The sequence below is a fragment of the Rosa rugosa genome, chromosome 6 (assembly GCF_958449725.1).
Source record: "Rosa rugosa chromosome 6, drRosRugo1.1, whole genome shotgun sequence".
NCBI classification, from domain to species: Eukaryota; Viridiplantae; Streptophyta; class Magnoliopsida; order Rosales; family Rosaceae; genus Rosa; species Rosa rugosa.
In genome coordinates this window covers 48,310,704-48,325,260 of record NC_084825.1, presented here as the reverse complement: position 1 = coordinate 48,325,260, position 14,557 = coordinate 48,310,704, and the positions used below count along the sequence as shown (strand labels likewise).

Sequence of the window (14,557 nt, the reverse complement as noted above, 5' to 3'; positions counted from 1 at the left end):
CCAGTGAAATTTAAACAGAAGCTATCTTCATGAGTCTATTTTCATTTTCAGTTGGTCTCACCCTCTTTTCACCTCCGGAGCTTCAGATATTGTCATTTTGGTGACTGAGGGTCAGCAGAAGTCTTCAAGACAGATCGGCAATTTTGACCAGCTTTGGTTTTCATCTCAGTTGGAGATAGTGGCTCAATTTACATGGATAGAAAGCTCTCTGAGTCTACTTTTTAATTCAAGGGGTCTCATTTCTTTATCAGTTACTGAGTTTGGGATATGAGCATTTAAAGGCAAAAAGGTCATTTGCTGGAAGTTTTCTGCACTCACTAGTTTGTGTTCACTCGGAGTGGTTGGACTTCTTGCACTTCAATTCTTCAATGGAGGTTATTATAGGCAACTGTGAGTTATGTTGGAGGTGGCAAAGCCTATGATCTTAATGGAGGACCTTGTCCTTATTCTTTGATGGGCTATTTGTGACGCATTGCTCTTGGACATGCACTACATATTTTTCAATGGAGTTGATCTTTTCACGAGCACCTTGAGCTATTATGGAGCATACGTAAAGGAAGTCAAGGCCCAAGGCCTTGAGGTTGGTGTCTCATATTTGTCTTCTTCGAAGGTCGTGAGCAATGGAGGTTGACAAAGGGGGTTTTCCGTAACTTTTATCCGCATTTAGATTTTCATTTTCATAGTTAATTTGTGTGCCTTCGCCCGGACTTCACTCTCATGCTTAAATCCAACACGGATTTTAGCTTTCGAGCTCACTTTACAATATTGAGGACAATGTTGGTTTTAAGTGTGGGGGTGAGGGCTCGAACGCCTATGAAAAAAAAAATTAGATTAGCTGTCTGTAATTATATTTTAGTGGTTAATACATTTTTCCAACCCCAATGACGAGACATAGACTTAGCTTGTTATGATTGTGGATATATTTTGTATTGTTGTGTAAGTGTATGCAATCAACTTTTTATGTATTATTCAATTTTAGTGCTTACAATGCCAACAGAGTCTCTTGCTGCAATAGCAACTATATCGGCACTTGAGACTCTGCCCGGGCACACTCTCTCGACGGCGGACTTGATTTGATCAATGACTTCGAATCCACATGCAGAGTTCTTGTTCGGAGGAACATTTTTCTCTCCTATAAAGTTCGACGCATCGTCCAGGAGCAACGACGCATCACATCCCTGGCATTGCCATGAATTAGTATCCGTAAGACAACCAAAACTAACAATCATTAGAGAAGTGCTAAGAACAGTCCCGCGCATGAGTAATTGACATATGCAAGGCCTAAATGTTGCTTGAAATTGTGTGCATATATAAAAATGAATAATGAGAAAAATTTACATTAACAAAACAATCGTGGAAGAATATATAGGCGGAGAAGACAGGCACCCATTCGGGGATTCTTATTGATTGCGGATTGGACTATGGGTTTCACGGTGGAGAAGAGCTTTGGACAAGACGAGGAGTAAAAAGCTGTCGAAAGTCCAGCGCTGTCGGTGCTCGCAGCCAGAGCCAAGGTCATGAAAATGGCCATTAGGGGATAAGAGGATGCCATTGCTGTAGTTATTGTTTAAGACGGTCTAGAATTGGTGTACGTATTATTTATTTTGTTCTTGGCATAGGTAGAACAGAGAAGAGGTTTAAGTCAAACAAAGAAGAGGTTTAATTTGTATGTGGTGAAACCAGCTCCACAAGACATGTAAAAATAATTGCAGCTACTGATGGAGTCAACACAATGAACTAGTTCAAGCTCCATTAGATCCCACTAATTAGCAGTTCGATCCTTCAAAATACGCCGCATATATGCATAACGACCAGAAACATCTTCTTTTGACATAGTTGGCTTGAAATGTTTTTTTTTTAATTTACAGATCACTTATAAATTAATTATGGTTGAAATATAGTGATAAAGGGTAAGTGCATGAATTTTGCTTTAATTTGAGGGGTAAGGTTTTATGTCCCCCCTCTTATGTGTATCTTTTTCTTTCTTTTGAAATACAGGGGAGATGGAGAGCATTGTTGCTCTTCTATCCTCAATCTTAATTATAAAAAAATAAAGTGCATGAATCAATACTTCAATAGTATAGACTTTCATAGATGCTAACAAGATAAAAAAGACAATCATCAAAAAACAAGATAAAAAAGACAGTGTCCAAGATTTCGAACAAACTTCTACATTCTTCCAAGGCCATAGAGTACCTTCTACAGGAGAAATTGACAAAGGCACAACACATACTACTTAATAAAAGAAGATCTCTTAAAACTATTTATTCTTATATGAAGGATCGATGCATAATATTAATTGGGCTTCCTGCAGTTCTTCCTAATCTCTCCATTGGATCCAGTGAGCGGGTTAATGTCTCCCATCTTGATCATTGCGGCCGCAAAGTCAGAAGTGAATGTGCTCTGGCTGTTGCTGTAGCCACGCACTATGGAATCGGTGGAGCCACCATTCAAGAACAACTGCTGATCGGAGTGGAGGAGACCTCTGTTCTGGATAAGGTTCTTGTAGTAGTTGTTGTCGAACGCTGTTGGAGATTGAAGATCAAGTGGAGCCAAGTTGTTGTCTCCTGAGCCAGCGGTCCTTGGGCAGTTTGATTGCCTTGTTTGAGCCAAAGTACTCTCCAAGTTGGTTTCATTGTATATACGAGCCCTGAAGGTTGTGCACCTTGCTTGCCCAATTGTATGTGACCCTGGTCAATTGTACAATAATTGTTCATCTCCAGACAAAAGAATTAATAAAAAAAAACGGCTGTTTCCGTCACATGATAGCGTCGAAGTCTAGTTAAGAGATGATATCCATCAAAAAATTTATGATATATGGCAGACTTTCTTTGTGCATTCAGAACTGTCACGTCTTACGTGTTCATAACACCGGAGATCTTATGTACATACCAGATAAAGCAACCATGTCCTTGGTGGAAAGGCCAAGAGCACTGAATCTGGAGATGAGTTGGTTTAGGTTAGACGTTGGAGGGGGAATGCTGTTATTAGCAGCAGCTTGGCTAGCAGTTCTAGCATCTCTTCTTCCCAATTTAACATTCCAACTAGGTCCTCCAAGCTGCAAACAAGACCCATGTATAGTTAAATCCCGATGTACCTCTAGCTAAAACATGATTAGTGCCCACTTAATTACTAATTACATGGTTGACTTACGATAACAACAGAGTCCCTGGCAGTAATGGCTAAAATATCAGCACATGAGACCACGCCGGGGCACGCCTTCTCGACTGCAGACTTGATGTTATCGATCACGTTGAATCCTCGAACCGAATTCTGATTAGGAACTGCATTTTTCTCTCCCGTAAAGTTTGCTGTGTCATCCAGCAACACCGAGCCATCGCACCCCTGCCAATATTTAGTTAGCAATGATTTATTTATAGTTTAGACGACGACATTAAACATATGTAGACAATCCGTTATTGACCCTTTGGATGACGAAATGTTTGATGACTTTGAATCTCAATTAGGTAAACAAGAAGATTTACGTTGACAAAGCAGTCGTGGAAGTGGAGGCGGAGGAGGGAGGCGCCCATCCGGGCCTCGTTTTTTATTGCAGATTGCACGGTGGATTTCACGGTGGAGAAGAGCCTGGGGCAAGAGTTGGAGTAAAAGTTTGTTGAAAGTTGAGCGCTAGTGGTGCCCAGGAACAGAAGGAAAGCAAAGGTCAAAATGGCAATGAAGGAAGATGAAGCCATTGATAAGAAGCTATAAGTGGAGCTAGCTAGCTAGCTAGTTGGAGAAAGTAGGTACTTGATAGTACTACTTGTGTTGAACTGTTGAAAACAAGACCAGAGATGGTGGTGTTTATATAAGGGTCTTCTCAAGGTGATTAGGGTCGGCAGGTGACCTAACACGTAGAAATCTTAGTGCATGGCAATTGATAATTAACTAGGTTCAGAAAGGGAGTTTGATTGGTACAGAAATGAAAGAAAATCGAAGATAATCAAATAGTAAGATTACGCGGTTGAGATATGCTATAATAGAATGTGCATGCTGAGATTTGTCAAAGGGTTCTAGTATATTAGGTTTAAGTTGCTATATATATGTCTGTCAAAGTGGGAAAGTTAAAGGCCAAAAAGGAAAACATTGACTATTTTGGCTTTTGCTTTCATATGCAGTAATAGAAGGCATGATGATGGAGCTTTAACCGAAAGTGTAGCTACTCTGATTAGCTACTAATTAAAGTGTGGCGACTGCTAAGTCTTCGAGTTCATACTCTTTAAATAGTTAATTACACATAATTAGACAGACTATGCGGGTTTAGGAATGCATGCTTCATTGGACTATTGGAGCATTTGTTTCTTCAATGCTCATTTGTAGGTATTTGGCAATTTGTAATTATGTTACACAAATTTAAATTAGGGATTCTTCGTGGCTCATTATTGAGTATCATGCAAAGGGGCCGGGTTAGTTGTTGGTCGTAGCCCACAATTGAAAGAATTGTGTGGCTTGCATGCTTCACTGACACTCCTATGGTTTATAACTTTATTTATTTTTTTTTTTTTTTGAAAGGATGGTTTATAACTTTATATGGCAGTTAAGGAACAAAGTCAAGTTTGACGGTGTAAAAATTGACGTGGGGAAAGCATGAAAAGCTGATTTCAGGTTAAATTTGTCCTTCTAGTTACATTGTCACTGCTTATTTTGAAGGGGTTTGGTGCCCATTGTAGGCAGTGGAAGGCTCCTCGTATGATTGAAGTTAACTGGCATCCTCCTTTATTTGGTTGCATCAGGATAAACACAAATGGAAAATGGAAAAGTAGTTTAGGCCAAGTAGGACGTTATGGTGGTTTGTTTCGGGACTATGAAGGTGTTGTTTTGGGTGCTTTTTGCTCAAACTTAAAAATGCCCTGTACTGTTGCACTGGAGGTCATGGCGGTTATTAAAGCTGTACAATTAGCGTAGGTTCGAGACTGGAAATTCGTATGGTTGGATGTGGACTCTATAATTGTTCTCAATTTTCTTAAATCTTCTCACCTTGTACCTTGAACTTCATGTGGAATGGGGTAATTGCTTGCATGATATTTCTCAAATATAATTTCGTTCTACTCATATATTTTCAAGGGAATCAAATCACGGACGCATTAGCAGGTTTTGAAACTATTTCCTTATTTAGTTTGGTGGATTTGGCTCCACCTATCACTCATAGTCTTAGTAATCAGGAACGAATGAGTTTTCCTAATTTTGTTTTTGTTGTTGTTGTCGAGAAATTTGGTATAATTTCCTCTCTATGTAATTTACTTCTTTCAATTAAAATAATAATAAAATAGAAAAGACTACGCGCCTTTACTTATAATTGGCCTAGTTGGCTAGTTTATATCATGCGCACTAAAGAAGGTTAAGGACTTCCAAACTCCCATGATTCATATGGAATAGGTAGCTAGTGATAAAATTCAATTCGAACTCGAAACTCAAAGTGATCAAGGCTCCACTCTAAATCGTGTAATTTTTTATTCCGGTTATCCTTAACTTTGAGGTTATGAATTCAAATACTATCATTTCTCACTTGTTAGTTGCACCGAAACATAAAGTTTTTGGGTCTTACAGTAAAGCTATTGATGTTAATAATCTTCTTAGTTAGCAAACAGAAAATATACATATGGGATTTTTCTATTTATTTCTTAACATCAGAAAATGAAACATCGGCCCTATTGGTGTCAAGCATCAAGCATGGACTAATTTTGCCATTTTTTGTTTTCAGTCTCTTTCACATATATATAGATCGATCATTGTGTTATAGGTCAATAGTTTTTTTTGGCTATCATTATAGGTCAAAAGTTTGATGAAATACTTTTGTCAAGTAGTTTAGATGAAATTCAACGTCTGGCTTCAAAAAGAGTCAGATTCATAATAAACATATGGAGCCAAAACATCTTTTGGCAGGTAAGCTACTACAGAAATTTGAAGCACCAATTATCTTTCCGAGTGTTTCTACTTAATTTGTACTCTATGTTGAGTCACAAATTACTTATGCATTTGTGCCCCAAAATTATGAAAATTGATTTGTCTTCCAAGCTATTTTACCTTCTTTAATCCATTTCCTTTTATTTGTAGGAAACCATGCATTGTGAATAAAATGACCATTTGAGGTTTGAAATGCGGAGATTTGAAGCTAAAAGAAGAAGACATGGAATTTAGGCGAAAAATGCGAATCAGATTGTCCGGCAACTTTTCCACTCATGGAGAACCCTTTGTCCAACCAAGGAGGACCATGGTGGTGGAAATTTTCTACCATTTGAAATTCAAATCTCTCCCCACACATTGTCCTTTTAGAGCTTTGCATGCATTTTGGGACCAATTTGGGACCATGGTGTAAGAGCATCTCTTCCATCTTTTATCTCCTAACATAGCTGATTTTGAAGACCCAACATACCTTATCTTCATCATCTCTTGAACCATTCATAAATTCTCACTTCACTTTAGCTCCATCTTCTCTCTGCAACTCCACCTCCCTTAAATTCAAACACCAAACTCCATCTCCACCACTCCCACCACCCATTAATTCCACAACCGTCTCAACACTACAAACCATTACTAGCTACTCAAGGATTCATCATCTCTACATCATTAAGGAGCTTGAGGAGCAAGGAAGATGAGACAACCACCACAACATCACACCATGACATGGGAGACCCATCTCCACCACCACTTCCACCACCATCAATAGTCACTTCTCACTCTCTAATTACTTGATGTATTATAGTATGTTGAAGCTTGTTTGTTTAGTTATGAGTAAGTAGTGAACTTGTTGGGGCTAGGGTTGAAAGCCCTAGCCAACCTTGCTTGTAATTGATGTTTTGTTTATGATTTGATGAAATTCATGCTGTCACCTTCACATGCTAAATCAAAAGTTGAATGCATTTACTTAGACCTAATCAATTTGAGTTAACGTGTTTGTCATGACATGAAGTTTTTGCTAAGAAATTGATTACCTTTAGACAAAAAGAAGCATGAAAGCACCATGTGTGCATGTGAGGGTAGTGAGCTAAAATCACCGAGAGATAAGATTTGTTTGCTTGCTTGGTTATCTAAACTTTAAGCTTTATGCATTTAGGAGCAAATGATTTAGACCTATTTGGTAATTGAATTTGTCCCTAGGTAGTTAACTCTAGACTTATCTGGTTGGAGTTAATATAATCAAAGGAGTTTAGGCCTTAGTAGTCTTATGCGGATGCTAAGAGGGTAATTGGACAATAGGTTTAGCATCATTCATATTCAATATATTGCATTGTTGCATCAATAGAGGTTAGTGGTAGACAATCCAAACCTCAACTCCCATCCCTGTTTCTATAACCTTAGCTTAACTAGTCTTAGTCTACTTTCCTTGCATTTAGTTTAGTCAATCAACCAATCACTCAAACAAACAAACATTCACTATTAGGGGTGGGTTCGCGAAATCGAAAACCGAGCCGAAAGCCGAACCGAAGCCGAAAAACACCGAACCAAAAAAAAACCGCACCAAAATAAAAAAAAAAACCGAACTGAACCGAACCGGTTCGGTTCAATTTTCAGTTTCAGCATGTAAAAAACCGAACCAAACCGGTCAAGTTTTGACGTTTTGACTTTTAAGTAACTATCCGGGTATCCGCGATTCAGTTTCTCTCTTTCTTCTCTGCTGTTTCTTTCTTCTCTCATTTCATTGTGCTTCCACCAAACAAAACACCAACGAATTCAGTTCTCTATCTCATTTCTTCTTCGCAGTCTCACTCAATCCCGTGGATTTCGACTATGGCATTCCCCGAGAGGTCTCCGACGTTCAGAAGCTCCGATCTCAATAGCAGCCGGAGCTTCCTCCTTTCCTTCTCGGTATATCTTCACTCTTACTCTTTTCTTCAATCTTGTTTTCGTCGGTTTGTTTTTGATTTTAATCTTGCTCAGTTATCATCGTCTTTGTTTAATCTTCTTAATTTCAGATCCAGTTATCATTAGATTTGTTGTAAAGATCCAAAGATAGGGGGCTCCAAGTTTGTTAATGAGATGGGGAACAATCATCTAGCAGCACTTAGCAATATCACCAATTTCAAAAGAAAGGCTTTTCTAGGGTATGTGGCTCTTTCTTAGAATCTGATTCTATATCTGGGTTTTTGATTCTTCTAGCTCTAGTTGTCTTCAGGTTTTAACTTTTAAGTAAGGGTTTTGTTAATTGTTATTCAGGAATGATGCGGCTGGTGATAGAAAACTGTCAGTTCTGTTAATCTGGGCCATAGACCCATATCAAGGTTTGAACTCACTCTTATTTGATCTCCATTTTTGGTTAATCCTTCTTGTTTCTCCTCTCAAGATTTTAATTTTTTTTTTGTGCCATGATGTTTGTATAGGAGGTTTGTTGTATATGGTGAAGATCTGAACACTCTTTTGCTGTATAAAAGGTTTGCTGCCATGATCCTTCTCTACATCCATGTTTAAATATGCTCGATGTTGAACACTCTTTTAGTAATAGTTCTTGGTATTGGTGTATTATTTTTGCTTTCCACCAAGGCTTGATTTGTTGTTGCATGTTTTATGTGCAACTAATGGACTGATCTGCATATTGTATTTGTGGATGAACTCGGTTTGTGATAGCATTGATATCTAGTAATATTGATGCTAACAAGATGACTCTGATTGTTGTTGTGATTATCATTAATGAATGATACATATCAATGCTTGATAGACTCTATTTATATGTATATTAAGGTGGAAAGTTGTTGTTGCGTGCAACCCATGGAGATAAGGTTTCATGAGTCTAATTTGAATCACATACTCTGCTGACTTCTCTTTTATCTCCCAAGAATAGCAGATACTATTTAATTGTTTATCTTACAATGTCCTTTCCAGTTTCCATCCCTGCAAGAATTAAGTCAGTAACTAGATTTTACTTTTGTTTTTATGGTAGTTGTAATCCTGATTTCTTGACACAAATGTTAAATTTGTTGAGAACAATGCTTACTGATCTTGATAACTAATATGACCATGAATATTAGTTACTGACCATGAACAAGGCACTTGAAGATCATTACCTTTCTTTGACTCAGAAGATCCTTGCTATTGTTTATATGTTTGTTCTTCTATGGCGTGGGTCTTATACATATAATTAGTTTTTATGCTGCATTGTTTCCTTTTGTCTAATATTTTATGTGGCACAGTTTAATCCATTGCTGCAAGCTGCTCTTGGTATGGAGAAGTTGCCCTGGGAGAGATCCACGAGCTCAAGTAGTGAAGTTTGTGTTTACATGGTAGAAAAGTGATTTGCTCCTTTTTGGTGGTTCTTTCAGTTCTGTATATGGTTAATGGGTTGCTCTTTTAATTTTGTTTTTAGTTTATATTAAAGAAGGCTCCAATGGCCTTTATTATTTTTGAGAGGAAGGCTCCAATGACCTTTATTATTTTTGAGAGGAAGGCTCCAATGGCCTTTGTTCTTAATTTCCAGATTATTGTAAGTGGATGGAATTGAGTCGTGGCTTAAATGGATATAGATAAATATATATAAATGATTAAAAAAACTGAAAAATTAGTATGAAATTTCTTTATTCAGCTAAAATTATTTGTTAAATGATATTAAAAAAAAAACAAATCTGAGCTGAACCGATCGGTACTGAACTGATCGGTTCGGTTTGGTTTCAGTTTTAAATTTTCAAAAACAGAAAACCGAACCGAACTGAATCGAAGTTTAAGTTCGGTTCGGATCTAGCTCAAAACCGAACCGAATGAAACCTAACCCACCCCTATTCACTATCCACTTGTGCATAACATCATTCACTTGCCACAACTTGTAATGAGTTTTGGTTTTGTGAACTTGTAAATTGTGTGCATTCTTTCTAGTTTTCCTTAGGTTTTTCCTAGCTAGGAAAAGATTTGCCAATCCTCGTGGGTTCGACATCCTTATTTAATCCCTCTATTCTGTAACTTGACCCTTATACTTGAGGGTGACTTCAATGCTAACACTCTACAGAAACATATATATATGATGGAGAATTGCGAGAAATATATATCGTCAATTGAGAGTTCTGACTAGCTAAATTTCATGGATGCATGACCTTTCTTTCTAGAGGCCAAATTGGAGATATATAGTTCAGATTACTTAGGCTGGTTCAGGGAGTAAAGAAAATGTCACCAATGAAATGCCTCAAGAAATCATTTTGAGCAAAATGTGTACATACATATACATATATTGTGCATACTAGATTTTTAACACCAAAACTCATTACAGTTGACTTGGCCTTTGATAATGTTTGAAGTCGACCTAAAACATTGCAGGAGATCGATGTCCCATCTGTTAGGCATTGCTTCGTAAAATAGACAAAAACTACAACATAAGTAGAATATTTTTGCTCATAAACTGATAAAATTTTAGTTTCAATCTCAGCATACTCAAATCCAAATACTGTACTGTGTTTGAATTTTCTTTTACTAGAGAAAATTAAACGCACATGCATAATATCGATTTCCTAGAGTTGTGAGCTAGATTAAACTGACATCGAAAGTTTAAGCTCACTTAATTACATATTCCTAGAGGTGTGGTCACTGCTTTGGCTTCAATCAAATCAATGCACCCTTCCTTCACGTATACAGATTCCTTCTTGTATATATATTTGCTTGAAGCCCACAAAAACGCCACCAGGTTTAGGGAAGATATGACCAGAAGAAATCCGTAGTAATAATCCAAGTGACAGTCATTCAAGTTATTCCCAATCCAACTTTTACCCCCATTCCTCCCCGTAATTTTATCCACCATCGTCACTAAAAAGCTGTTCAAGAAGTTACCAATACCAATCCCACTTGTGAAGAAAGTTGTGCCGAGACTCTGCATGTCCTCTGGGGACTGATCGTAGAAAAACTCCAGCAATCCAATGGCATTGAACACATCGGCCACCCCGAGTAGTGTGTACTGAGGGAGTAACCAGAATATGCTCATGGGGACGACCTCTTTAGGCCCCGAAACATGGTGGACTCGAATGACACGCATGCGACGAACCTCAACCGCATAGGCAATTGCAATGGCTATGACTTGGATGACGAATCCAATCCCAAGCCTTTGGAGGAGTGTGATTCCCCTAGGGTTTCCGGTTCTGCCACGCATGAAGGGCACGAAGTAACGGTCATACATGGGCACGGAGAGAAGCATGGAGAGGGTGACGAAGCTCCCTAGAGAAGCTGCTGGGATATGGAAGTGATTCGGGCCCAAGCTTCTGTCTAGTGTGGTGCCTTGCTTGACAAAGAGAGTGTTGATTTGTGCCCAAATGGTGCTTGGAATTAGGGTCACAAACCATATCATTCCCATTCCCAAAATCAGCTTTGTTCCTTCAACTTGAGTCACTGTGCACGGTGGTCTTGATGAGGCATCCGTGTTGGCATTTTTTATAGCAGCCTTGTCCAAGAACCTGAAAAGCGAATATAAGTAGACAGCCGGATGAAACAAATAAGATGTATGTGAACTACTGTTGCTTATTTGATAAACAAATTACAACCTGTTTTTTGACAAAATTTACAACCTAGTTTTTATCTATCCACTAGACTATATATCGTCTTTATTTTTAGATTTTTGCTTCAAATGCTAATTAGAGCGGTTGCTAAGTTAGAAGTATTTCTCATTTTTTTCATTACATGCACCCTCCCCTTTCAGATGTCTGATATTTACTTATACAATATCTTTGAAGGCATTTATACGATCAATTTGTACATGTAATCTTGCAGAACACATACGATAGGAAACGTCTTTCTTCACTTACTAAACTTGAAGCCAAAACAGTTGCCTACAGAATCCGCTCCCCAATGAGATTACTAGTGGAGGCTGTGTTTCTTGTTTATTTTGTCTGGATTTAAGAAATTGGTAGGGTACCTACTGCTCATATATAATTTATCTCATCCTGACATTACCTCTAACAGAGATAACTTGACTGAAATGACTATGACTATTCAAAAATGATGTTAATTGGGGTGGGGGGTACAGTCAACACATGGGGACAATTTATTAGAAGCAACGGCTACTCAAAGCCATATTGGAGCCTGCCTTCGCCTTTGGCACAGTATTTTTCCTAGTTATGCATATAAAATCAATGGGGACCTAGGTCCCTTCACATTTGCTCCACTTCTGCCACCGATGCTTAAAGGAGTAAAGGACCATGGAATATCATATGAGGTCTGATTGACTATCTACTTTGAGTCCATGCCCTATGGAAAAGGGTATCCTTTAATTACGATTCTACCAGCCAGTACATTTCACTTCGTAACCAAACCAGCAATTAGTAGCAAGAAACAGTAACTAATTAAACAAAATTAAGGAATAGTACCAGTCTACAGCTTAATTAGTTACCTGAAAGTTGGGGTGTGATAGACCTGGCGTTTTCCGCAGTCAATGTAATGTTGTGGTGCATACTCATGGAGCTCAGATAGATCATTTGGGAGGGGAAGCTTCCGATTTCTAAAGGCAGCAACGGGAATTTGGATGATGTCCCTAGCTGGGCTCTTGTTCTTGCTAACTTTGTGCCTATACATTGGTGTCCCAATATAGAAGATTAATAAGGATACTACTAGACCAAATGTGGGGATACCATACCCTAACCCCCATCCCACGTTTTCTTGGATGTAGACAAGGCCAAGGGTTGCAATCAGAGCACCTAAGAAAGAGCTGAACATCCACCAGTTGAAGAATGAGGCCTTGATCCTTTTCTCGTGGGGGTTAAAATCATCAAACTGGTCTGCCCCGAAGGTGGATATATTAGGCTTTGTTCCCCCGGAACCGAAAGCAATGGTGTATAGAGAGAGGTAGAAGAAAGCAATCTGTGAGGTAGAGGCCTTGTTGCAAATGCCATTGCTGCAGGTTGGCTTGAAGGTTTTGAGTGAAACAGCCATTGTCAAAAGCATCATTCCCTGTAATTAAAATGAAGTAAATGATGTTATCAAGCTAGGGAATTCTTTTTGGAAATTGCCACTAAAAATTGAATAGGGACCCTCGTTGTTGTTTTGATTGATGAATACAAATTTTTCATGTCTTTATCGATCAGTTGAGTTTCATTTTCTAGCTATCAACGTTGTTACTTGTTAGCATTAATGACGGAGAATGTTATCTCATACCAAAGAAACAAAAATCATTGGGGGTTAATACAAATCCATAATTAGCATGTTCAAATCCAAGGAGTTACCAATCAAACTTTCGTTGGTCCCAAAAGAGAAAAGAAGAATATACTGGATTTGCTTGAGATATAGAATATGGTCCAGTCCAGACTGACCTTGCAGTGTTCTTTTCGAATATATTAATATTGAAAATTAACCTCAATAGCATGTGGAAGTATGAAGTGTCAATCACTATCTTCAGTTGGATGGTAGTTTTCAGATTGAATTATAAAGCTAGGATCATTAAATGAGTGTTTGAGAATTACCATGACGTAAATGAGGGATGAGACAGTGAAAGTCCAGAAACGTCCGAGGTAAGAATCAGCTAGGTAAGCGCCGAGGATCGGAGTGATCCAAACAGCACCGGACCAGTTATTGACATTCCGGACGGAGGAGACGGTGTCTTCATGAAGCTGTGTGGTCAAGTAGTTCACCAAATTTGAAGCTATTCCATAGAAGGCCATCCTCTCAAAAGCTTCGTACCCTGAACCAAAATTTAGTTATAGAAAGATGTAGAAATTACAACTTAACGATATGATTAGAAGAGGTGGTTAATTTGTAAGCTTCGTACCAACAAGGAAAGCGCAGGCTTTCCATTTGCCAGTCTTAGAGGCAAGCACAGGGCGTCCTCGGAGATCGACAGTGCCATCTCCGGTGTACCCAGCTTTGGCAGCTTCCAGTTCCATCGAACACACGTAGGTATATATATATATATACGAAATTAGTTAAATATATCAGAGTTTGATGAGAGATATATAGAAGCAAAACAAAGTAGGAATAGAGTTGGAAAGCTATGAAGCTTCTTTGCGTAGTGAGGGCAGTGGAAGTGGTGGCCCTATATATAGTAGAAAGCTAGCTAGTGAGAGACGACTCTCACACTATGTGGCCTATGCTTAATGCATGGCAAATACATCCTTGCTGTGGGGGAAAATTATAATATGGTTCCGGATTATGGTAGACGTGGTGGTTCGGATAGATGTCATCGGTCTATATAGAGAAAATTAGATAAAAACCCAAAAAACAAAGCTCCTATTAAGAAAATCTCCCCCTATATTTTCTTTTAATCTACACCCAATTCACATAATTGAATATTCCTTATAGGTTTTAAATCTATAATTAAGATTTTTCACGATTTTTAGTTTGACTTTTTTGCCATTCTGATTGAATAAATAAAATATTAATCAAATATAGCTGTTGACTATTTTTTGAATTTAAATATTTAGAATTTAATACAATCAATTTAATTCTTGATTTTTCTCTTATTTAAACGATTAATTGCCTTAATTATCCTATATTTCTTCCTTTCCGATGTGATCCATATATTTGCTATTTTTTAATAAATATGTTTGTGTATCATCAGATTCTGTTATATTCCTATTATATAAATATTTCTCTTTCTCGACATGATTGAACATCCTCTCATTAAGGTATGTTATTTTGCTTATCCGTTCTAATAGGTGTAGTT

At 38.0% G+C, this 14,557-nt stretch overlaps 2 protein-coding genes and 1 long non-coding RNA gene across 5 annotated transcripts; 1 reads left to right on the top strand and 2 right to left on the bottom strand.

Moving 5' to 3' along the window:
- Positions 1-2,153: 2,153 nt before the first annotated feature.
- Positions 2,154-3,786, bottom strand: LOC133715160 (peroxidase P7). Its single transcript, XM_062141538.1, has 4 exons — positions 3,486-3,786; positions 3,154-3,345; positions 2,893-3,058; positions 2,154-2,690 (listed from the first exon to the last, which is right to left on the bottom strand). The coding sequence occupies exons 1-4, from the start codon at positions 3,693-3,695 to the stop codon at positions 2,296-2,298; spliced, it is 963 nt and encodes a 320-aa protein (XP_061997522.1). The 5' UTR covers positions 3,696-3,786; the 3' UTR covers positions 2,154-2,295.
- A 2,503-nt stretch (positions 3,787-6,289) lies between these two features.
- On the top strand, positions 6,290-9,339 carry LOC133717056 (uncharacterized). 3 transcript variants are annotated; one of them, XR_009849388.1, is made up of 6 exons: positions 6,290-6,702; positions 7,702-7,806; positions 7,914-8,042; positions 8,155-8,219; positions 8,319-8,369; positions 9,126-9,339. It is a non-coding gene; the product is annotated as an uncharacterized LOC133717056 (long non-coding RNA). The 3 variants fall into 3 exon arrangements; XR_009849387.1 differs by having other exon boundaries at positions 6,290-6,732; XR_009849386.1 differs by lacking the exon at positions 6,290-6,702 and having other exon boundaries at positions 6,838-7,806.
- A 954-nt stretch (positions 9,340-10,293) lies between these two features.
- On the bottom strand, positions 10,294-14,007 carry LOC133718434 (protein NRT1/ PTR FAMILY 5.1). Its single transcript, XM_062145268.1, has 4 exons — positions 13,664-14,007; positions 13,359-13,576; positions 12,293-12,849; positions 10,294-11,360 (listed from the first exon to the last, which is right to left on the bottom strand). The coding sequence occupies exons 1-4, from the start codon at positions 13,776-13,778 to the stop codon at positions 10,475-10,477; spliced, it is 1,776 nt and encodes a 591-aa protein (XP_062001252.1). The 5' UTR covers positions 13,779-14,007; the 3' UTR covers positions 10,294-10,474.
- Positions 14,008-14,557: the final 550 nt, after the last annotated feature.

Excerpts from the sequence above, each read along its gene's own strand:
- LOC133715160 (XM_062141538.1), bottom strand. The coding sequence starts at position 3,695 with ATGGCTTCATCTTCCTTCATTGCCATTTTGACCTTTGCTTTCCTTCTG. Across the intron at positions 3,346-3,485 it reads TCCACGACTGCTTTGTCAAC|GGGTGCGATGGCTCGGTGTT; the intron begins GTAAATCTTCTT and ends AAATATTGGCAG. Across the intron at positions 2,691-2,892 it reads GGACATGGTTGCTTTATCTG|GGTCACATACAATTGGGCAA; the intron begins GTATGTACATAA and ends ACAATTGACCAG.
- LOC133718434 (XM_062145268.1), bottom strand. The coding sequence starts at position 13,778 with ATGGAACTGGAAGCTGCCAAAGCTGGGTACACCGGAGATGGCACTGTC. Across the intron at positions 13,577-13,663 it reads AGCCTGCGCTTTCCTTGTTG|GGTACGAAGCTTTTGAGAGG; the intron begins GTACGAAGCTTA and ends ATTTTGGTTCAG. Across the intron at positions 12,850-13,358 it reads CATCCCTCATTTACGTCATG|GGAATGATGCTTTTGACAAT; the intron begins GTAATTCTCAAA and ends TTTTAATTACAG.